Raw genomic sequence first — 25,505 nt, forward strand, 5'->3', positions numbered from 1 at the left:
AAGAGAACTTATATATCAAAACTTTTATAAATAGGTGGTAGTAACTAATGCAATGGGATCAGTGGAACAGGGTGGATGTCCAGAAACGGCCTCGCACATAAGTCACCTGACTTGTGACAAGGGTAATGTTGTACAGTTGGTGAAAGTATGGTCGTATCAATATATATGATGCTGGGTCTGCTGAATAGGTATATGGGAAAACTGAACCTTAATCTCCATACCTTTGCCTCATATCTCTAAATCAACTCTAGATTGTCTGCATATTTAGATGTGATGGTAAAACAAAGTTTCTAAGAAAAAATGTTAGCATATCTTAATGACTTGGGTGTCCAATCTTTTTAAAAAGCTCTAAGGCACAAAACAATAAAAATTGTGGGCAATATTAAAAGCCTTTTTTATCGAATGACACCTTTTAAAAAGTGAGAAGCAGGCCACATTATGGGCAGAGTGTTTTCGTTACATATACTTTGTATCTAGAATATTTGAAGAACTGTAAATCAGAAGGAGAAAGAAAATTGACAAAACATTTAAACAGGCATTTCACAGAAGAAATAATGTACATATGAATAGTTGTGCCACTACATTTGTCAGATAATTACAAATGAGATGTTTCTATCAATACCTATCAAAATGACTAAAAATGAAAAAAAAAAAAGGAAGACTTGAAGGTGTGGAGCAACTGGAACGTTCCTAAACTGCTGGTGGGAGTATAAATCTAAAGTTGTGTGTGTGTACGCATATATACACATTTGCACTGCTAGGTAATGCTGAATAGAAATGTGTTCGTATGTTCACCAAAAACCAAGAGCAAGAATTTTCTTTAGTAACATTATAATATCCAAAAAGTAGATATTTGTACTAATGACTGGCAAGCAGAAATCAAGTGATAAATTACAATGTATTTACACAATGGAATATAATCTATAAGAAAAGAGATTGCACTTTTACTACATGTAACAAGTATGAGTTCCAGAAGCATAAAGTGTAAAGGAGCTAGACCAAAAAGTATGTGCTGTCCAATCCATTTTTATAAAGATCAGAAACAGCCAACACTAATGTATTGTATTAAAAATCATGATGGGTGTTATCATTTGAATTAGAGTAGTGGTCTGTGGCCATACCACCCTGAATGCGCCTGATCTCAGAGGCTAAGCAGGGTCAGGCCTGCTTAGTACTTGGATGAGAATTGAGTAGTGAGTGGAAAGAGAATCAGTTAGACTTTGGGGATTCTGGGTATATCTATTTCTTTTTTTTTTTTTTTTTGAGACAAAGTCTCACTTTGTTGTCCAGGCTAGAGTGAGTGCCGTGGCTTCAGCCTAGCTCACAGCAACCTCAAACTCCTGGGCTCGAGTGATCCTTCTGCCTCAGCCTCCCGAGTAGCTGGGACTACAGGCATGTGCCACTATGCCCGGCTAATTTTTTATATATATATATCAGTTGGCCAATTAATTTCTTTCTGTTTATAGTAGAGACGGGGTCTCGCTCTTGCTCAGGCTGGTTTTGAACTCCTGACTTTGAGCAATCCGCCCGCCTCGGCCTCCCAAGAGCTAGGATTACAGGCGTGAGCCACAGCGCCCGGCCTATTTCTTGATGTAGGTGCTGCTTTCATGAATGCATTCAGTTCTATGAAGTTACCAACTAAAATTAGGATTAGGCCGGGCGCGGTGGCTCATGCCTGTAATCCTAGCACTCTGGGAGGCCGAGTCGGGCGGATTGCTCGAGGTCAGGAGTTCGAAACCAGCCTGAGCCAAGAGCGAGACCCCGTCTCTACTATAAATAGAAAGAAATTAATTGGCCAACTAATATATATAGAAAAAATTAGCCGGGCATGGTGGTGCATGCCTGTAGTCCCAGCTACTCGGGAGGCTGAGGCAGCAGGATCGCTTGAGCCCAGGAGTTTGAGGTTGCTGTGAGCTAGGCTGACACCACGGCACTCACTCTAGCCTGGGCAACAGAGAGAGACTCTGTCTCAAAAAAAAAAAAAAAAAAAAAAAAAACACCAAAAAAACAAAATAAAATTAGGATTAGTATATTTTTTCAATAAGAAAGTAAAAAAATCCTTGACAGTTTTCCCTGAAACCAGTTAAAACATATCAAAATGATTATTGTAAACTTGGCTCTACAGAATGTAATAACTAAAGTTATTCTTGAGAGTATTATATAATGTAAAAGTAGAGTAAGATCTGGGATGTAAAATTTTAAATTAAATGAACAGACACAAAAGGGGGTAATGATGAAAGTAAGGAAAAGCTAGCCTTTTTCCAGGTAAGATATACTCAAATGATACTCTTTCACTCTTGACCTCAGTGGTTGGTGAAATGTTGGCCGAAGAATTCTTTTTGGAAATCTCTAAATGTAGTAAACACAATGTGTAATACTCAGAAAGCATAAAATCTAATGTAAATTAAGGCTTTAATATGTCATTATAATGAATGTAAATGGATTAAATTCTATAAAAAGACACACATTAGGTTAAAATATTTTTAAGTATTACAAGAGACTTTTAAGACAAATTCATAGAAATGCTAACAGTGAGAATCACCCAAATAATTCTACGTGTGAGCAGAAAATGAAAATAGATTCCCTTTGTTTTTCTATATGCTAAAATAGATTCAAAATGGATTAAGGACTTAACTTTGAGGATAAAATATAGGGAATTTATCTTTCTTACCATGTTGCACAGGACAGTATTATGATTCCAAAGATCTTTGTGAGATGTGTTTATTTGACCACAAAGTATTCAAGTTGGCTAAAGAGAGTTAGGAGTTCTCTGTAGGTGATGGTGAGGATCCCTGATTAGATTGAGTGGTTGCTTTTTATTCTCCCAGCGATAAATTGGATTTCTATTCTAAAACACACAAACTGCCTTTTAGACAGTTACCAGTATTTAACTTCCCTCAGTGTTCTACTTGGCAGTTTTACTTGTTTTTCCTAAGCATTCTCATGTAGAGGTTTTCCAGGTGAAGTATCGTTTTTCAGTGCCCTAGGTTTAATCAGCTATCAAGTATATAATGTTAATAACTATCTCATGTTTATGAATTTTAATCTAACAGTACACTCGAGCAGACATTCTGATACATTCTGCATTTCTATTATATATTTTTAGCATTGCACAGCCATGGTACAGCACCACGGCCTCAGATTACAAAGGAATATTGCTTATAGTATGTTAAGTATGTCTTAAAAATAGATGAGAAAAGACAACCCAAGAAAAGATAAGACATACTCAGGAATTTTTACAGATTGAGAAACATAAATTTCATGATATATGAAAAGATGGTATTAGGGAAAGATAAATTGAGATAGATATAATTCTGTATCCAAATAGATTGGTAAAAATCAAATCTGGCAATACCAAGGTTTCTAGAGGATGTGGATTAGAGGTAACTCTTGCACATTGCCTGTATGGATGTATTAATAACTTGGCAAAACTGCTTCAGAAAATTTGGTTGTGTTGAAAAGTTGAACATATAAACCTTATCACTTACTCGACGAACACACTCAAGAAATGTTTACACATACGTACCTTGAGCTGGAAATGTTCAAAACAGCAATTTTAATGTAAGAACACCAACATAAACTAAAAATGACCCAAAGATCCTTCATAGATGACTAAATAAACAAATTTTGGTATATTGACCCAATGGATTATTACACCGCCATGAACATAAGTTGTTATACACAACCATGTGGGTGAATTTTGGACATATACATGAAGGAAGAAATGAGTATATTAGAAAACTGTATAGTTTGCTCAAAAACAAAATTACACAGTCTATTTATTTGTTACTTACGATATATATTTTTCATATAATATATATATGTTTTGTTGGGTTTTTTTTTGAGACAGAGTCTTACTTTGTTGCCCAGGCTAGAGTGAGTGCCGTGGTGTCAGCCTAGCTCACAGCAACCTCAAACTCCTGGGCTAAAGCAATCCTTCTGCCTCAGCCTCCCGAGTAGCTGGGACTACAGGCATGCGCCACCATGCCCGGCTAATTTTTTCTATATATTTTTTTTAGTTGGCCAATTTCTTTCTATTTATATAAGGTACTCAGGAAAAGAAATCTACAATTATCAGATGTATAAACTCACAGGATTTAGTTCTCATAGATTTCCAGTCAAAGTAGAACTTTTCTCTTGTGAGAAATATTCAATTACACAGCACATATTTATTTTCTTTTTTGTTAGGAATTCTGCCTCGGAAATAAGAAAAAAAGAATGTTAGTGTTTACAGAGCACATAAGAAGTGTCTCTTTAGGTGAAGCTGCTTATTTTATGCATCCTGATTACCAAACTAAATATGTATACTTCACCATGCTAAAGGAAAGATTTGCTTTGTCCATTTTCTCATGGAAATAACACAAAAATTATATTCATCAAAAGGCAATCAAATATGCAGTTTTAGAGGAAAAATAGAATTCTATAGGTATATTATCAATAGGCCCTTAATGAAAAAATTATTATGTTGTTTTTCTGGAGTTTGTAATGTTTATACATGTCAGGTTTTTTTTTTTTTGAGACAGAGTCTCACTTTGTTGCCTAGGCTAGAGTGAGTGCCGTGGCGTCAGCCTAGCTCACAGCAACCTCAGACTCCTGGGCTCAAGCGATCCTTCTGTCTCAGCCTCCCAAGTAGCTGGGACTACAGGCATGCGCCACCATGCCCGGCTAATTTTTTCTATATATATTAGTTGGCCAATTAGTTTCTTTCTATTTATAGTAGAGACGGGGTCTCGCTCTTGCTCAGGCTGGTTTTGAACTCCCGACCTCGAGCAATCCGCCCGCCTCGGCCTCCCAGAGAGCTAGGATTACAGGCGTGAGCCACCGCGCCCGGCCTACATGTCAGGTTTTTAAAAATTGTAATTTATTGTATTTTTTCCCTAATTTTAAATACTAACCTCAACCTTCAGGTCTCACAAAACCTGGAACTGTACTTGATCAAATGATATACTCAATAAAAAGAATATAGTAAAAGAAAACTTTGAGTAAGAAAATAAATAGTGGTAAATGAAAATATAGATAACTGGTCTGTCATGTGTCAACATAATTCACTTTGTTTGCTTATGTTAGGTCTTTGATTTCCTTGTAATCTGGCAACATTCTTTTAACCACTTCGGTAGGAGTGTCGACTATAGTTGACAACCACAGATGAATGTGCACAGCCAAGCGTGGACTTTAGCCGACAGCTGTGATATGACTTCTCTAATTTTTCATTTATCAAAATAAAATTGTGAACACTTAAAAATAACGTAATAAAAACATGTTATGTATATATTACCTATTCTGATATGCATTACAAGTAAAGCTGCCTGTAAAGTAAAACAAGCTTTCAGTGCTTTAAAGCTTTCCTCATCACACAAGAGCAAACCAGATTCGTCGTCAATGCACAGAACAAACTATTGTGCGGGGACTCTGAGTGCCAGCTCTGGGCAAGGTTTCTTGTCTGGTGAGCGCCGTACCGAAGTAGTTAAACCATTTACCTACTCACAGTTCAGATGAAAGGTGATGTGAATACTAAGGTGTAAACACTAACATTTTTCTCTGCTATGTAGTAAATTCCTCTTAAATTGTAAGAAATGATTAAGAATGAACTATTCGTTAAGATAAATTTAAAAATTGGCCTGTTTCTTTGAACTGTCATCATGTCATGTATCTTAGTGCTTGTTTTATACTCATGACTACCGGAAATTACTTGTGTAGTACCATTTATTTTGGAAATTCGAAAATTAGGAAAGCTTAAAAAGGTACCACTATGTGTAGTAAATGGAATGTTTTATTCAAAGTTTTATTTGTTCTTTTGAAGCAGTGCAATTTAATCTTTCGAGCATTTAAACTGTGAGCTATTGGAGGATTAAATTTAAAGTGAGTGGTTATGATGCTGAGGCGATATAACAAAAAGTGGTCAGATAATTATCAGTCTTAGTATGAAGTAGAGGCTTACTAGCAATAAAAATTTGAATTTGTGTAATTTAGGTGTATAGAAAAAATTGGAATTATTTTTATGTTTTCAGTGACATGAAAGTGAATGTAATTTCCAATGAAGTGATTATCTAAATCTGGAGAGATAGTATTAACATTATTTTAATATTGTAAATAAACAACTTCACTGGAGCATTGGATTTAAATATGATTTCTTAAATTCCAGGATATGAAAGATGGCAAGTCCAGATAAAAGTAAACGGAAGATATTAAAAGCCAAAAAAACAATGCCTACAAGTTGCCGGAAGCAAGCCGAGATGCTGAATAAATCAAAGAATGTTGAAGCACTGAAAATAACAGCAATTGGGAGTAATGTTCCAAATAATAATCAGAATTTAAGTGCTGGTGTCATAACTAGCAAATGTAGACATTCTGAAAACATTGCTTCTTCATTGGACTCTAACAAAAATTTAGTATTCCTACAGAAAAGTAAAGCATTCCCTCAGAATTTAATAAAACCAGTAGAAGAAATGGTTAATTCAGAAACAAGATTGGAATATGTTGCCAAACAAGTTGTGTGTCCAAGTAAAATAATAGATTCTCCCAGTAAACTCTTTATACAAGAGGCAAAAGTTTCACAAAACACTTCTGAAAATCATTTTGAATATCAGGCAAATGTAACAAGATCCTTTTTTGAACATGAAGGGGCTTATAATCTAAATTCCATTTGCTCTCAACCTAGTATATTAAGTGATATAATTCAAATGCTAAAGTCTACAGGAACCAATACCTTGGATGATAAGAAAATTGACAAGATGGCTTCTCATTTAGAAACAAATTCCAATTCAGAGTCACACGATAAAAGGCAAAGTGATATTTTAAGTTCAGACTCAAATTTTATGTCTGGCGAGAAAACACCTATCTTGGTGAATTTGATTAATTCCAACAACTGTGCTGCTGATGTTTTGAAAAATGAAGACTCTAGTAGAACCTGTCATTCTAGCATTTCAAATTGTGAAAGTACAGACCTGAAGAGGCAGTTAACACCTGATGCTGATAACAGTAAGTGTATACTTAGGGGTATTTTGGACAAATTAAAATAATCACTTTGGGGAGATTTTAAAGTCTCAAATATACAAATGGGTAAAGTACATACAGAGAGGAAAAAAGTAAATGACAACAGTATTTCAGAGTATCTTATTACTGAACCATTTTTGGTGGGGAGGGGGAAAAGGTATCCACCATATCAAAAGGGAAGTTAATCCTGATAAGGAATCAGTCTCTCTGTTTACAGTACAAAAAAAAAAAAAAAGACTCAAAAGGTGGCTTATATTGATTGTGTGGTTCATTTTATCTACATCTCTTATTTTGAAGTTTTATTTATTAGGTTAAGAAGGAGGCTAGTTTTAAAACAGAATGGGTTTTTGTTTTTTGTTGTTTTTTTTTTTAGAGATGAGGTCCTGCTGTGTTGCCCATGCTGGAATATAGTGGTGTGATTACAGTTTACTGCAGCCTCCAACAACTCGTAGGCTCAGCGATTCTCACACCTTGGCTTCCCAAAGTGCTGGGATTACAGGTGTGAGCCACAGTGCCTGGCCAAGAGCGGGTCTTTAAAAATTGTTGTTGAACCCATTTCTTTCCATAGGATTCACTTATAAATCACATGCTAAGTATAAGATAATAGATGACAATATACACCTATACATATTTGTGTGTATGTGTAGAGAAAGATATTAATAGAAACACAAAGTGATTAAAAAATGAAGTTTGGAGTTATTAAAATAGTAAAAGTAAATTCCATTAGAAGTAAGGTATTTAATGAAATAAAAGAAAACTGATTTCATAGGATAAATTTTGTGTTCTTTTTTTTTTTTTTTTTTGAGACAGAGTCTCACTTTGTTGCCCAGGCTAGAGTGGTCAGCCTAGCTCACAGCAACCTCAAACTCCTGGGTTCAAGCAATCCTGCCTCAGCCTCCCAAGTAGCTGGGACTACAGGCATGTGCCACCATGCCCGGCTAATTTTTTTCTACATATATATATTGGTTGGCCAATTAATTTCTTTCTATTTATAGTAGAGGCGGGGTCTCGCTCTTGCTCAGGCTGGTTTCAAACTCCTGACCTCGAGCAATCCACCCGCCTTGGCCTCCCAGAGTGCTAGGATTACAGGCGTGAGCCAATTTTGTGTTCTTGTCTAGACTACAGAGCAGTCATTTAACAAGATGAATTTAAGGTTGCTTAAAAATAATATCACCTATTAAAATTATGTAAGTCTGCCTGAGTTACCTGTTTATAAAAAATAATGCAGGACCACTTATATAACTATAAATAGAGGATTCATATAATTTATTACATTTTTTATTGGGGGGGTGCGTGTATTAAGATTGAAAGAGGAGTGTATCTGAGACCACAACCCTACCTAAGATGTTCATTATTTGTTAAAGGAACCGTTTGTGGGAATATTCATGTGCAGTTACATATTTTAAAAATGCTGCCATTGTCACATTTTAGTTTTTCCATTTGCTTAGAGGTTCTCTAAATTAGAGAATTCCTCTTATCTTTAATCTTTCCATCTCCCCAAGGCCATTATCAAAAGAAGAGGATGTTTTCAGAAAACAAAGAAAATGTTAAGCGTATGAAAACCTCAGAGCAAATTAATGAAAATATTTCTGTAGCTCTGGAAAGGCAAACAGCATTGCTGGAACAGGTAAAATATTGAAATATTGGCTTCAAAAACTTATTTTTGACTAGTAAAATGGTAAAAAGTAACTGATGTCCACAACAACATTGTATAGATGCCTTTCACTTGATGCAAAGCTGGTGTGTGAAAACCAAATTAGCAGAAAGATAGGGAAAGGTAATTATGTACATTACCAAAACATCTCTAGTTTCTTGAAAATGATCTTATGCAGAGTCCCCTGGGGAATCATATGAAGGTACAGTCCTGTTGCAGAAATGGGCTTTCAGCGTTACACTGAAAAACCTCTGTGAGACGACACTGCTTGACCTTTAGCTTTGCTAAACAATCTGAGCTCTTTTGTGATAGTCGTGGAGCTCTTTGATCTGCAGCTATATCTGATTGTAGACCTCATCACAATTGACCACTACTTCATAGACTCAGACAAGCCAGCAGTCCATTGCAAAGTCCTGCTGCATTTAAGTTTACTTGCCCTAATTTCCAAACTTAACACAGATAGTGGTATAAAGCAAATGACATTTTGCTTTATAGCATCACTAAACACACTTCTTGCTTTTATTTTGGCCTCATTTCATCTCATTGTACTATAGTCTTAATACGTGTTCGATCAATTCTGAGTTGATGTGTAATGAGCTGCAGTTCTACTAGAATGGCTGTGATCAGGACCTGTTTTGATAATCATGTTTTACTATTTTACTATCACTACAATGTCACCACTACTAAAAGTCTTGTGGTAGATAAATGGACCAACATTTCCTAGTCTAATCTATTCTACACACTGTTTCAGAAACACAAACACTACTGTTTCTAAAACAGACCATTACAATTACGCAGTTATATCCTATGAATGTGTGTTCACTTTATAAAAGGAAATCTTTTTGAAAGACTCATGCAGAACCAGCTTAAAAGGTGAGTCAATAGTTTTTCCCTTTATATCTCTTGATTTTCTTCCAGGAAGACCAAAAGTGACAAAATAAAAAATAAGTAAATGTTCTATTGCTGGCAGAGGAGGTACTAGAATTATCAATCTAGCCTGAGGCCAAGTTATCCAAGAAAAATTCCATCTGTATCTTGTTTCTAGTGATTAGTAGCTACATTAGGAAACAAGTTCTGATATGGACATAACTATCTCTAAATAGCTAGCTTTTCCTCACTTGTTACAATTCACATCCAAACAATTATCTCTCTAAACCACATTTGTGTGTTCACCTTGTTTGAATTTTACTGAGATATAGGGCTCCCCATTTTGAAATTATTCTCCCCTCATAAGCGTCCTAGAGCTGTTATCTCTTAACCTTTTGTGGTTTCATAAGGATCTTGGCCTAGTTCATTCCAGTTAAATTGCTGAAGTGGAAGGGTTTTTCCTTTCAAGTCCAAGTTATTCACTCTACCCACTGTCTTAGAAAGTTGGGATAGATTGGGGAGATACTTAAATTTGTACCTTCTCCAAATTATAGTCTTATCTGTTTGCTGTCTGCAAATTGAAATCAGGACTTCCATCCGACTCCATAAAATTGAGCACATAACCATTGGAAAAAATGTATGACATATTTGATGGAGGTTATTGTGTTTTGCTTCTGTATGAGGAATGTTACCATTAAACAAGAAAAAGTATTCATTCTAACCAAGAGGAATCACTCCTTTGTGGACACTTGGTCCAAAATAATCAAGTTTAAGGACCTCCCTTTATCTGCATCACCAGAAGTACCTATTTAAGTTGTGGTTTCTTTAGCTAATAGTCAAAGACTGTTGTTTTAGGATACTGTTTTCTCAGGCTTACCTGATATCACTTGTAGTGCCTGTTAATTATACAACTTTCCAGCCCCCTTTCCTGAAGATTGGTTTGATAAATTCAGGATGGGACCCAGGAATTTGTGATTTTAACAAGTGTCCCATGTGATTCTTCCTCATCAGGGAAGTTTGAAGAACACTGTAGAAAACAGTGTTCACATGTTTAAAACATTTAGATAAGTTTTTCAAGATTCATCTGGGTATGAGCTTCACATATTGACCCTAGCCAGTGAACTGACAAGCATGTGATGATCTGTAAAACCCACCCATGAATAGTAGGTAATGGCTGTAGGTAAAAACGTGTTTCTCACTGTTTGTTTACATAATATATTTTGAGCACTTGTTTGATCAAATATTTAAAAGTTGTAAAGATGGTAATCATGTCTAATAACATTGTGAAACCATGGGAGAAATGTTAGCGAAGCAGTATGGAAGAGATCAAGTAGACAACATTGAAGAGAACAACTGGAAACAAGAAGGAAAAACCTAGAGAATAATGAAATAAAATTAAATAATATAACTAATCACCCAGGTGATATCAGTATAAAAGAGCTTAATATAGGAACTATGTGTTCCAGTTTTGAGCACCATGATGCAAGATATTGAGGGGGAAACGGTGTAAATATTACTAATACCTTCAGTGTATCATGATGGGGGTGTCATTATTAAGTGCAGCAGACCTACCCTGTTACGATAGTTGCTTATGGGAGGATATGCACTGAGAGGAAAACTACAGTGAATGTTTCTAAATGAATGACCCCAGCAGAGCTGCTCATGTCAGTGGGCATTGAGATTAATTATTCTCCCTGAAAATGGGCCACTCTGTTTTCAAGAAAATAGCCAGGTAACGAAACATTCATTTGTCATAAGATAGCTACTATACTCTGTTAGAATAGCATGCATCATGTCAGGTAACATTAGTTGCTATGTAATTGTCCCTGGCATCTTTCAGTTTTAGCAGTAAGAAAGCCACCTTCTAAAAACATGCAGCTAATGGTGATTATTTGCATATTTATTTCCCCTCATATCAATTCATTGTTTTGTTTATTTTATGGAACTCTTTCACACATTACCTTATTGTGTTCTTATAAAAATTCTTTGAGTATCACTTGTTCAAGAAACATTTATTGTATTATTTACCCATTTGTGGACAAGGAAAACGAAGCTCAGAGATATAACTTCCCAAAGGTCATATAGCTTATTAATGGTAAGGTCAAGGCTCAAATTTGTATAATTTGTTCCATATCTAGTACAAACCAAACATTTTCATTGAGCTCTGGTTTTCAGTAAGTAGAGCTCCTTTTTATGAAATAGTAACTTTTAGTTTAGGTTATTAAATATAAGTGGGACATAGTCTTTAATTTATTTCTATAATTGTATATTATGGAATTCAGCTGGCACTGTGGGCAACTAAAATTTGTACTATGAGAATAAATTAAGTTCTAGCATGTCTGTGTATTTAAATATTGAATATGTTGTGAGTTTAATCAAGTTTTATAAAACTTACTGGTATAGTAATATAAACATACAAATATAAATAAAGTATGTTTTATTGGTTATAGTAAATCTAGAAAAGAACAAAGCTACTTTGCAAAAGTAGAAAAGAAAATGGCTTTTAAATTTGAAATGGGTGTTTTGGTTTTTATTTTAAAATTCTAGGTCAGACATTTGATTCGACAGGAGATCTGTAGTATAAATTATAAATTATTTGATAATAAACTGAAAGAATTGAAGGAACGCATTGGGAATACACAGTGCAGGAATAAACATGAAGCAATAGCTGATGAACTCTTCGTAAGTTTCTAATTTCATGTGATTTTATTTGAGTCCTTTTAAAAAGTAGAATTTGGTGATATCTTTCATATTAGGAAAGGAGACCCCAATCTGATTCCTGGCCACAGGCTTAATGTATACCATAGACAATAGACTTTATTATATCTTAGCAATATTGGCTCTTGAGAAATAGTTTCAGAAATATTAGGCATTCTGTGTCAATTAAATGACTTAAACCATAGGCAGTTTTTCTTTGTTCTAAATATATCCTTTATTAGAGCTTATGCAACCTGTTTTCAAGCTTTTTTGGACTTTCTTGTTTTGTTTTACTCTGCTAGGATTACTTGCTGATCGGCATTTTTACCAACATTAATTTATTGTGGACCAATTAGAAGTTAGAGGTTTTTATCTTCTATTCTTGAATATCATACGAGCATAAAATGTGGTTTAAATGTTTTGCTTATATAAGAATTTCTCATTTATTTGGGTAAATGCCTAAGTCTCACAGACTACTTTGGCAGATAATTTTCCCTCCATCTCTATATGATACATTAGTTTATTTGTTTTTCTCTTTTCCTTCTAGGCAAAAATAGCAAAACTTCAAAGACGTATTAAAACAGTAATATTATCTCAAAGGAATTGTTTGAAACCAAACATGTTATCCAGTAATACAACCTGTGAGGTTGGTATAAACACACGGGAATTTTAATTAACCTAGTCTAACATTGTATGTAGTTGGATTGTAAGAAATGAATATATTTCTAAGTTAGGACAGAAGGCTTAAAGGACAGTTAGGTTAATACTTAGAATGTTTCCTTGAATTGACCTCTGGAGAAGACACCCTTAAGTAGTAAATGCCACTTGTATTTCTTCAGTTAAGGAAGTAGGGGATTAATGATTGCCTAGACTGTCTCTCTCCCATCTTTTCTCATGAAGAGTATCAAACATACAGCAAAGTTGAAAGAATTTTGTAGTGAATACCTATATACTCAGCACCTAGAATCTACCTTTAATATTTTATTATACTATACTTTTGTCATTTATCTGTCAATCTATTTACCCCCCAACCAGCTTATATTTGGTACACACAAAATACCAATGTGTTTTGTACCACGTACAGTTTCAAAATATTACATGTATATTATAATGGTACATTATGCATTATGTAGAATTTAGTATCTGTATTTTTGCATAAAATTTAAATGTAATCTTCAGTGTACATTCACTGAATTTCTTAAATAATGTCTTTATTAGGCTTTGGTATCACATACTAGCCCCAGTAAATGAGTTGGCAAGCACTTTCTCCTCTGTTTTCTGAATGTTTGTGTGAGATTTTTATTACTTTTGTATATATTTTGTCAAATCTACTTCAGAAAACTGGGCAAGGAGCTTTCTTTGTAAAAAGATTTTGACTTGAAGATTCAAGCTGGGAGTGGTGGCTCTTGCCTGTAATCCTAGCACTTTGAGAAGCTGAGGCAGGAGGATCCCTTAAGGCCAGGAGTTTGAGATCAGCCTGGGCAATATAGTGACACCCTGTCACTACAAAAAATAAAAAATTAGCCAGGCATGTTGGTGTATACCTGTAGTGCTAGCTATTCAAGAGACTGAGCCAGGAGCATCACTTGAGCCTGGAAGTTGGAAGTTGCAGTGAGCTGTGATCACACCACTGAACTCCATTCTGGCTGACAGTGAGACCCTGTCTCAATGAGAAATAAAAAAGTTCAACTCTTTAATAGGTATAGGGCAATTTAAATTTTCTTTTTCATCTTGTATCAGTTTTATATATTATCTTTGTGAGGAATTTGTCCATTTTATCTAAATTATTAGCATAAATTCATAAACTTCCCTTATGCTTTTTGTTTATAATATTATAGTAAGAAACTATACTGCAGTTCAGATATGGTTAATGTATGGGTGTTTAAAAATTAATCTTGGTGAAGTTTTATTCTCTCATTTTGCTTCTTCTATATTTCTCTTTTTATTTCCTTTTTTTTTTTTTTTTACTTACGACAGAATTGTTCTTTTTCCGGCTTTTTTTTTTTTTTTTTTTTGAGACAGAGTCTCACTTTGTTGCCCAGGCTAGAGTGAGTGCCATGGCGTCAGCCTAGCTCACAGCAACCTCAATCACCTGAGCTCAACCAATCCTTCTGCCTCAGCCTCCCGAGTAGCTGGGACTACAGGCATGTGCCACCATGCCCGGCTAATTTTTTCTATATATATTAGTTGGCCAATTAAGTTCTTTCAATTTATAGTAGCGACGGGGTCTTGCTCTTGCTAAGGCTGGTTTCGAACTCCTGACCTTGAGCAATCCGCCCGCCTCGGCCTCCCAGAGTGCTACGATTACAGGCTTGAGCCAGGGACATGATTTTTTAAAGAGCCTAGATTGCCTTGAATAGAAATTGGAAGTTAAAGACTGCCAGTGAGAGTGCAGAAGGAAATGAACACAGTAGAGAGAACCTATGTAGGCTTAGAGAATACCTAAATCTTCATAAACAGACTGTTTGTAGCACTGTTGGTGAGAACTCAAAAAGAGAAATGAGGAATATGTTATTGGAAGCTGAAGGAAAGGAAATTATTGTTATTTAGTGGTAGGAAGCTTAGCCAAATTGTGTCCTACAGCAGTGGTCCCTAGGCTTTTTGGCACCAAGGACTGGTTTCATGGAAGACAATTTTTCCACTGATGGTGATTGGTGGGGGAGCAGGGACTGGAGCTCAGGTGGTGGTGCCGAGTGGCTGTAAATATTGGTAAAACTTTCCCTTGCTCTCAACTGCTCACCTCCTGCTGTACACCTCCTACTCCCCTTCCTAAGTTTCATGGAAGACAATTTTTCCATGGACAGGGACAAGGTTGGTGGGTGCAGTGCAGAGCTCTGCAGCCCAGTCCCTAACAGGCCATATGGCCCACACTGGTCTGCCCAGGGGTTGGGGACTGCAGTCCTACAGTTTATATGGGAAGCAGTACTTGTAAGCAATGAATTTGGTTGTTTTTTTTTTCAGGGTTAACAAGATTTATAAGCAAAGTATAGAAGAATAGGCTCACTTTCTTCTTGCTGCTTTTATAGTAAAATGTGAGAAGGAAGAGATGAGTTGAAGGAGGAACTGTTCATTAAAAAAGAACCAGGACTTGATGATTTGGGAAATTCTCACTATCCAGATTGCAAAAGATTCTAGCAAGTTCACTGTCAGAAGAGCATGCTCTGTAGAGAATGCCAAGGGTTTTACTGGACAGCTCTTTGCTAGTGCCCTGGAAAACTCAGAAGGTCACACTGAGGGTTCTTTGAGATTAGGCTAGGACTCTGTTTCAGCAGGCAGTTACCCTGTTTAGGTTTAGTCAAAAGTTCACAGTATTCAGTCACACAGAGGGCTTTTAAGGTTAGGCTTGGCCGGGCGCGGTGGCTCACGCCTGTAATCCTAGCTCTCTGGGAGGCCGAGCCGGGCGGATCGTTTGAGTTCAGGAGTTCGAAACCAACCTGAGCAAGAGCGAGACCCCCGTCTCTAAAAAAAAAAAAAAAAGGCCGGGCGCGGTGGCTCACGCCTGTAATCCTAGCTCTCTGGGAGGCCGAGGCGGGCGGATTGCTCGAGGTTGGGAGTTCAAAACCAGCCTGAGCAAGAGCGAGACCCCGTCTCTACTATAAATAGAAAGAAACTAATTGGCCAACTAATATATATAGAAAAAAATTAGCCGGGCATGGTGGCGCATGCCTGTAGTCCCAGCTACTCGGGAGGCTGAGACAGAAGGATCGCTTGAGCCCAGGAGTCTGAGGTTGCTGTGAGCTAGGCTGACGCCACGGCACTCACTCTAGCCTAGGCAACAAAGTGAGACTCTGTCTCAAAAAAAAAAAAAAAAAAAAAAAAAAAAAAAAGGTTAGGCTGACTCCTAGCATATGCAGGCTACACCTGTTTGTGTTAAGTGTGTATATCCTGAGCTATAGTTACAATGACAATTAACTTTATTTTTCCCTTTTTTTTTTTTTTTATTTCGGCATATTATGGGGGTACAGATTTTAAGGTTTCAATAAATGCCCATAAATAGGGTTTCAATAAATGCCTCCCCCCAAAAGTCTGAGTCTCCATCATGACCATCCCCTAGATGGTGCACATCTCACTCATTATGTATGTATATACCCGCCCCCTCCCCCCCTCCCACCTGCCCAATACCCTATTACTGTAGTACCTATGTGTCCACTTAGGTGCTACTCAGTTAATACCAGTTTGCTGGAGAATATATCTGGTGCTTGTTTTTCCATTCTTGGGATACTTCACTTAGTAGTATGGGTTCCAGCTCTAACCAGGAAAATATAAGATGTGCTATATCACCATTGTTTCTTAGAGCTGAATAGTACTCCATGGTATACATATACCACATTTTATTAATCCATTCTTGGATTGATGGGCACTTGGGCTGTTTCCACAGCCTTGCAATTATGAATTGTGCTGCTATAAACATTCGAGTGCAGGTGTCTTTTTTGTAGAGTGTCACTGGATCATTTGGGTAGATGCCCAGCAATGGGATTGCTGGATCAAATGGTAGATTCACTTGTATCGCTTTAAGGTATCTCCATATTGCTTTCCACAGAGGTGACAATTAACTTTTTTTTTTTTTTTTTTTTTTTTTTTTTGAGACAGAGTCTCGCTTTGTTGCCCAGGCTAGAGTGAGTGCCGTGGCGTCAGCCTAGCTCACAGCAACCTCAAACTCCTGGGCTCAAGTGATCCTTCTGCCTCAGCCTCCCGGGTAGCTGGGACTACAGGCATGCGCCACCATGCCCGGCTAATTTTTTTATATATATATCAGTTGGCCAATTAATTTCTTTTCTATTTATAGTAGAGACGGGGTCTCGCTCTTGCTCAGGCTGGTTTTGAACTCCTGACCTTGAGCAATCCGCCCGCCTCGGCCTCCCAAGAGCTAGGATTACAGGCGTGAGCCACAGCGCCCGGCCGACAATTAACTTTTAAGAACTCTTGCGGTGCTGTACTGGTCGACTTCTGTCTTCTGGCTCCACTTTGTTCTGTTCAGTCTCTGCAGGTGCTGGTGTAGAGTGGGAAGTTCAGTCTGTGGTCAGTGGTGGAATGGGCGTGCCTCTGCCTCAGGTGTCAGTTGAGGACCCAGATGACAGTGCTGCTGTGGTAAAATGGGCCTCCTGATGCTGTGGAGTCAGGGGCTGACCACAACTGCTACAGGTTTGGGGTAAAGGATGGGTCCCTGGCTTCCTTGGCGCACCCAGTGCAGGATATATAGAGAATTAAAAAAAAACTTAGTAAGGTTACCTTTTTCTTTATATAAAGTGACTTTCAGAGTTAATTTCTAGTATCATGTTAATTAGTATTTGGGGCTGGTTGGGAAGCAGTAGTTTAGTTTAGCAAAGAAACATGATTGGTAGTCCTTGGCTTGAATTGATGTTCAAGGTGGGAGTGTGGGGGATATTAATGAATTCTTTTCTCATCCCTGGTGGTTCTCAACAGTTTTAGAGCTTTATAATAATTTTTTCTTCATGTTGCAGTTAAAGGAGAGAAGTGCAGGGAGAAAGGGAGTCTATACCACCTTGTCTGGAAAGGATACCAAATATTTTTGCTATTGCTTTGAAACATTATTTAAACCTATTTCTATTTATGCTGTCCATTAGAAAAGTCGATGAGTTGGGCAAACATTTGATCCTTTTGAATTAATGTATATATTAGGGATGCTTGTACTGTGGCATGAGAAAGATTTTTTTTTTTTTTTTTTTTTTTTTTTGAGACAGAGTGAGTGCCGTGGCATTAGCCTAGCTCACAGCAACCTCAAACTCCTGAGCTTAAGCGATCCTCTTGCCTCAGCCTCCCGAGAAGCTGGGACTACAGGCATGTGCCACCATGCCCGGCTAATTTTTTCTATATATATTTTTAGTTGGCCAATTAATTTCTTTCTGTTTATAGTAGAGACGAGGTCTCGCTCTTGCTTAGGCTGGTCTTGAGCTCCTGACCTCGAGCAATCCACCCGCCTTGGCCTTCTAGAGTGCTAGGATTACAGGTGTGAGCCACCACGCCCGGTCAAGAAAAAATTCTTGACTTGAAGATTAAGATAGAAAATAAAATAAACTTTTTGTTGAAAATCTAAGGGAGGAAAGGGCATGGCATGAAAGGAAGAAGGAATGCTGGCCCTGAGGATGAGTAGGTTGGGCTTTTATTGGAATTTTAAAGAGCAGAGAAGTTGTTATTGTGAAATCATAATGGAAGGCAGTTATGGACTAAATATTTCAGCTCTGAGTTTTTTTGTTTTTTTTTAAGTAGTGATGAGGTCTCACACTTCCTGATTCTGGTCTTGAACTCTTGACCTCACGTGATCTTCCAGTTTTTAAATAAACTCGTTAACTGGAAGAGCGAGTTGGCAATCTGATTTATTTCTGGTCTTTATTAGAAGTATAACAAAAGTAAAATTTTGTTAAAGTATAGTGTTTGTTCCTAAAACTAAGTATAATAGGAATAAATGTTAGACGTCTAAGTACCTAGGTATTTGTTTTTCCTTGTTTCCATCCAAGCTGGGAAGTTGATTTCTGCCATCATTTTTTTTTTCCACATCAGACAGGTAATGTGCCAACTGAAATTGTAACAAGGTTTGAGGGAGGCATATCTCACACATAAATGTGAAAACCCAATCCTGCTTATGAACTACAGAAGGATTGCCCACCATTTTTATTTCTTTTAAGTTTTTATTTGTTTTTGTTTGGCGACAGTCTCACTCTTGCTCGGGCTAGAGTGCTGTGGTGTCAGTCTAGCTGACAGCAGCCTCAAACTACTGGGCTCAAGCCATTCTCCTGCCTCAGCCTCTTGAGTAGCTGGGCCTGTAGGCGCAGACTACCATGCCCAGCTAATTGTTTCTATTTTTGGTAGATATGGGGTCTTGCTCTTGCTCCAGCTGGTCTTGAACTCCTGAGCTCAAGCATTCTTCCTGTCTCGGCCTTCCAGAGTGCTAGGATTACAGGCGTGAGCCACTGCGCTTAGTTTAGCAGGCAAATCACAATCATGGTGGTTATAGCTATTGAAATACATATAATATGTTTTGCCACATGTATGTGATGATATTTTCAAAGTGAAATTTTACCTATCATTAATTTTGTGTGGAAGGACACAGTTGGCAACCTTAAACCTTCAACTGCATGTTTCTCACCCATTTAATAGGTTGTAAATTCAGAAACCGTGATTTTGAATAAGAATCCAGAGTCAGTTAACATTGCAGTTGAAAGAATGACTTCTGTGAACTCTGAACCTTCAGAAAAAGCAAGTGAAAAGATTAATTTGTCACTGGATCGTGATGAGTCTGTTTCTGAAAGGTAGGCATTTCTATAAAAATGCATAAACTTATTTATCTAAATCTATGTTTGTAAACATATGCCCTTATCTCAAGATTAAAATTGCTTAAAGCTTCATATTGATCATTTTCACAGGATCACTATCTTTGCTCATTATGAAGGAATGAATTTGAGTCTCAAACTTTAATCATTATTGTTTGAACAATACTGAAATTTTGAATTAGTTAGGTGATCAGGTTTTTCATTGTGATGCTTCCCATCTTTGGTATAGTGATCAGAGTGACCCTATGGGTCACCCCAGTAGTTTTCAGTTATATACTTGGAAAAATTGAGTTGTTATGAAACAGTGGTTTTAAAAAAATGACACAGAAGCTGGGCGTGGTGGTACATGCCTGTGCCTATAGCTTAGCTACTTGGGAGGCTTAGGCAGGAAGATGATCGCTTGAGCTCAGGAGTTCGAAGGGATAGTGCACTATGTTGGTGCCTGTGACTAATCACTGCGCTCCAGCCTGAGCAAAGTGAGACCCTGTCTAACAAAATTACAGACAAGTAGGTAAGACTAGGGAAAAAGTGCCTAAAATTAGTTGCCTTGCTGTTGAAAGTGGTATCGTGATAACTTCAAATTAGAGTGAAGAGGTTAACTTATTTGTCTAATTGAGTAATAAAATAGCTAACACATGTAATCTCCAGTCTAGCTAAAAAGATCTGGGCCTGGTAGGGAAGAACTAGTTCAGTTTAACAGAGCAACATGATTGGTGGTCCTGGCCTGGATTGATGTTCAAGGGAGCGGGCAGGGGAGACATATTAATGAATTCTTTTCTTATTTGTTCCTGATAACATTTTTTGGAGCTTTTTAAGATTATTTAAAAATAAGAAAACCGAACGATGGCCATAGTTTGAAGAGCAAACACCCTTTCATGCAAATAAATATGCATACACAAGGAGACTATAAAACAAAGGAGAAGCATTTCAGATCTACACCATTTACAGTAGATTTCTGATACTTGAGGATTTAACATGCGGTTTTGACTCTTCAGGAAATAACCTCGGTAGTCCATGATATTGAAGCCCACATTTTTTGAGCCAGGAAGCTGCTGCCAAGAAAACATTTAGTTGGTGAAGGCGAGTCACATTTCAGTGACTCTTTGTTATTACCCTGTGTTGATGCGTATGCTGAAACTCATGAAGTCAAAAAAGGAAAATTAAAGTGCTGAGATGGAAAGGAAAAAGTTGAAGACACCATTGAAATATAGCACTTTATAGATGAATATGTCTAATTTAGCAGTGGCTTGTGTCTCTGTGAAAAAAACACTGTACTGAAGGAAGAACCTGCAATTTATCAAACTGTTTCAGGCAGCACTCTCAGACAGGTGGTGAGTGAGTTTGCAAATAATTGTAACAAATCTGTAACTTGTCTCTGATGGCTTCCTTGGCGAGTTTATGAAAAATTTAAGAAAGAAATAATAGCTTTAAACAAACTATTCCAAAGAATAGAAAAAGATGAAACATTCTTCATTTCATTTTATGAGGCTAGCATAATGCTGAAACTAAAGTCAATTTTAAAATTTTATAGAAGTGGAAAATTACATCCCACTTTAACTCACAAAATAGATGCAGTGTCCTAAACAAGGTTCTAGTAGACCAAGTTCAACCATCTGCAAAAATTGAGTTTGACTCAGGAATGCTGCAATGTTGGTTTAACAGTTAAATCAATCAATGTAATTTGCCATGAGAAAAATCATTATCACCTCACAATAGATGCAGGACTTGATAAAGTATTTATGATTAAAACAAATTCTTGGCAGACTCAGAATAGTAGGTCACTTCCTTAATCTGACAGATTATCTACGAAAACCCTAAGACAAATCTGATGGTAAAACATTGGAAGTGTTCCCCTTGAGATACAAAACAGGAGAAAGATGCCTGCTGTCATCACTTTATATAGCATACTGTTTGTCTTAGCTAATGCAGGAATGCCAATAATTGGGGGGGGTGCAGAGAAGAAAAATATAAAGGATTAGCAAAGAAGGGATATTATTATTACTATCCTTGGATGATTAGAGTATATAGGAAATCCAAAAAAACCTACAATAAAATACTAGGATTTATACAAGATTATACAAGATTGCTGAACTCAAATATACACAAAATCAGTTGTATCCCTCTATACTGGATTTAACCAATGATGAAATGAAATTTTTAAAAAGATACAGCATTACAGCAGCACCAAAATACATCAAGTACCTAGGAATACATTTAACAAGGTATGCAGTAATTCTGAAGAAAAGCACAAAACATCATTGAGAGATATTAAACAAGAATTAAATGGACAGAAGTTATACTATGTTTATGGTTTGGACAAAGCAGTATTATAAAATGTTTTCACTTTTATTCAAGTCAGTTTTATTGATATCCTAGTGTATAATTTCATGAAACTGAATAAGCTTCTTTGATTCTAAAATGTGTATGTAAATGCAATGGGTTAAGAGCCCAAGGATACCCCTTTAAGTTGAGAAACTAAATGGAGGGAACGGGCCATCAGAAATCAGAAAATTACAAAGCTACAGTCATAGGATAATGTGATATTGGCAAGTATTGAACAACAGATCATTGTAACAGAGTCCAGAAACCCATGCTTATATGTACATGATGTGATACATGATGGAGATTGTGTGACTTTCAGTAAATGGTGCTATCTTAATTTGCTATTTATGTTTGGAACAATATGAAATTGGACCCCCATTGTCTTGCTATACAAAAAAAATTAATCTATCGTGGATTAAGAAACTAAATATCTAAAGGAAAATTATAAAGATTTTAAAATATAGAATGTCTTACAAACTTGGATAGGGAAAGATTTCTTAAGAGACCCTTGCCATAAAAGAAAAATTAATCTGTTTTACCACCTTAAAATTAGAAACTTCTTTTCTCAAAGGGAACTATAAAAGATAGTGAGAAGACAAGCCATCGAGTGGGAGAAGATACTGGCAGCACATATAACCTGTAGAGGACTAGTACCCAGAATATACATAAAAAGAACTTCAACAAATCAATAAAAGCCAGATAATACAAATGAAAAATGGGCAAAAGACTTGTACGTCCATTTCACAAAAGAGGAATTCCAAATGGCCAATAAACAAAGTGTTCATCTTCATTAGTAATCAGGGAAATGCAAATTAAAACCACAATGAGGCGGGCAATTGCTCAAGGTCAGGAGTTCGAAACCAGCCTGAGCGAGACCCCATCTCTACCAAAAATAGAAATAAATTAATTGACCAACTAAAAATATATATACAAAAAATTAGCCGGGCATGGTGGCGCATGTCTGTAGTCCCAGCTACTCGGTAGGCTGAGGCAGTAGGATCGCTGAGCCCCGGAGATTGAGGTTGCTGTGAGCCAGGCTGACGCCACGGCACTCACTCTAGCCTGGGCAACAAAGTGAGACTCTGTCTCAAAAAAAAAAAAAAAAACCACAATGAGATACCATTTCATATCAGGTAAGGAAAAAAATAAAACATTTAAAAATCTGGCAATAACCGGGTATTGGTGAGGTTTTGAAATGAAGGGAATTGTTTTTATTGACTATTTTGTTGTTGATTGACGAAATTGGCATATATATTCTTGGAAAAAATGGCATTATCTAGAAGTATTGAAGATCTAGATCTCGTTTGACCTAGCAGTCCCAGTCCTTGCTATATACCCTAGGTAGAGACAGGTATATATGTGTGATAGGATAGCCAAATAGGAAAAAAATGTCTGTCTACAGTTGAAAAGGAAATTCTGGTAAATCTATACAGTGGAAAGTTACACATTAATGACAGTGAAGGAACTGCAGTAACATGCAAACAGTATGCGTTATTCCCACCAAAGCATTATTGAAAAGCAGACACAGAAGAACAATATGATTCCATTTAAATCAAAATCAAAAATAATCATAAAATAAAATACAGTATTTTGAGATTCAGAGCTAGATGGTAACTCCGAGTAGAACAAGGAAATTAGTACCACAAATGCTATTTTGGGGGGAAGTTTATGATGATACAGGATAGAGGCATATGGGGTTCTCAAGTGTTGATAATTTAAAATTTATTCATCTGAATAGAGGCTACCTGGGTGCTAGCTTTGTAATTATTTATTAAAGGGAACGTTTTTATTTTATTTTTTAATTTATTTATTTATTTGTAGCGTATTACGGAGGTACAAATGTTAAGGTTACGTGTATTGCCCATGCCCCCCCCCAGTCAGAGCCTCAGGCGTGACCATACCCCAAACGTTGCACATCTCACTCATTGTGTTTGTATATACCCGTCCCCTCCTCCCCCCTCCCACCTTCCCGACATCCGATAAATGTTACTCTTATATGTCCACTGAGGTGTTGATCTATTAATACCAATTTGCTGGTGAGTACATGTGGTGCTGGTTATTCCATTCTTGAGATACTTCACTTAGTAGAATGGCTTCCAGCTCTATCCAGGAAAATACAAGAGGTGCTATATCATCGTTGTTTCTTAGAGCTGAATAGTACTCCATGGTATACATATGCCACTTTTTATTAATCCACTCATGAATTGATGGGCACTTCGGTTGTTTCCATGACTTTGCACTTGTGAATTGTGCTGCTATAAACATTTGAGTGCAGGTGTCTTTTTCATAAAGTGACTTTTGATCTTTTGGGTAGACGCCCCGTAGTGGAATTGCTGGATCAAATGGTAGATCTACTTGTACCCCTTTAAGGTATCTCCGTACTGCTTTCCACAGAGGTTGAACTAGTTTGCGTCCCACCAGCAGTGTAGGAGTGTTCCTCTCTTTCCACATCCACGCCAACATTTATTGTTTGGGGACTTTTTGATAAAGGCCATTCTCACTGGAGTTAAATGACATCTCATTGTGGTTTTTTTTTTTTTTTTTTTTTTTTTTGAGACAGAGTCTCGTTTTGTTGCCCAGGCTAGAGTGAGTGCCGTGGCGTCAGCCTAGCTCACAGCAACCTCAAACTCCTGGGCTCAAGCAATCCTGCTGCCTCAGCCTCCCGAGTAGCTGGGACTACAGGCATGTGCCACCATGCCCGGCTAATTTTATATATATATTAGTTGGCCAATTAATTTCTTTCTATTTATAGTAGAGACGGGGTCTCGCTCTTGCTCAGGCTGGTTTCGAACTCCTGACCTCGAGCAATCCGCTCCGCCCGCCTCAGCCTCCCAGAGTGCTAGGATTACAGGCGTGAGCCACCGCGCCCGGCTCTCATTGTGGTTTTGATTTGCATTTCCCTGATGATTAGAGATGTTGAGCATGTTTTCACATGTTTGTTGGCCATTCTGTCTTCTTTTGAGAAGTTTCTGTTCATGTCCTTTGCCCATTTTTTGATAGGGTTGTTTGATTTTTTTTCTTGCTGATTTTCCTGAGTTCTAAATACATTCCAGTTATCAGCCCTTTATCGGATATGTAGCTTGCGAAAATTTTCTCCCATTCTGTGGGTTGTCTTATTTGCTCTCTTGACAGTTTCTTTGGCTGTGCAGAAGCTTTTTAATTTCATCAGGTCTCATTTGTTTATTTTTGTTGCTGCTGCGATTGCCTTTGGGGTCTTCATAAATTCTCTGTCTAGGCCAATGTCTAGAAGAGTATTTCCAACGTTTTCCTCTAGAATTCTAATAGTTTCATATCTGTGTTTTTAATTCAATTTGAAAATAATCATCACAAAATAATCTCAACTAGAAATTTTATTTATGTTTAATGTAATCTTACTGATGTATGTGTTTGTAATTATAATCTTACTATTTGTTCCATCTATTTTATGATCACTTCCCCCATCTGTCTCTTTATTATAGCCCCTTTTTTTGGATTAATCTATTTTTTCCATTCCCCATTACGTTGTTAATTATACATTTTCCATTGTTCCTTTAAAGGTTAATAACGTAAGATCATACGGATGTTTACTCATTATATTCTAATACGAAGTACTACTTTTACCGTTTTTGTAGACAGTGCTTGACCTCAGAATACTTTTACTTTGTTCACTGTTCTTTCCATCTTTTATGTTTTCATTCATTTTA

At 36.9% G+C, this 25,505-nt stretch overlaps 1 protein-coding gene and 1 non-coding gene across 6 annotated transcripts in view; one reads left to right on the forward strand and one right to left on the reverse strand.

Annotated features, from left to right (window-relative positions):
• Positions 1-25,505, forward strand: part of ATF7IP2 (activating transcription factor 7 interacting protein 2) — a 54,873-nt gene that overhangs the window by 10,229 nt on the left and 19,139 nt on the right. For 4 of the 5 annotated variants that reach the window (XM_012785078.3, XM_012785115.3, XM_012785086.3 and 1 more), the window contains 5 exons: positions 6,143-6,978; positions 8,496-8,620; positions 12,062-12,196; positions 12,759-12,857; positions 19,328-19,479. In XM_012785078.3, the coding sequence (XP_012640532.1) occupies positions 6,153-6,978; positions 8,496-8,620; positions 12,062-12,196; positions 12,759-12,857; positions 19,328-19,479 (1,337 nt within the window). In that variant the 5' untranslated portion in view covers positions 6,143-6,152. The remainder of the gene's footprint in view (positions 1-6,142; positions 6,979-8,495; positions 8,621-12,061; positions 12,197-12,758; positions 12,858-19,327; positions 19,480-25,505) is intronic. The other variant, XM_075995098.1, reaches the window with a different exon arrangement.
• On the reverse strand, positions 18,725-18,829 carry LOC142862518 (small nucleolar RNA U13). The gene has a single exon (XR_012913604.1). It is a non-coding gene; the product is annotated as a small nucleolar RNA U13 (small nucleolar RNA).

This window comes from Microcebus murinus, chromosome 19 (assembly GCF_040939455.1).
Source record: "Microcebus murinus isolate Inina chromosome 19, M.murinus_Inina_mat1.0, whole genome shotgun sequence".
Classification (NCBI taxonomy): Eukaryota; Metazoa; Chordata; class Mammalia; order Primates; family Cheirogaleidae; genus Microcebus; species Microcebus murinus.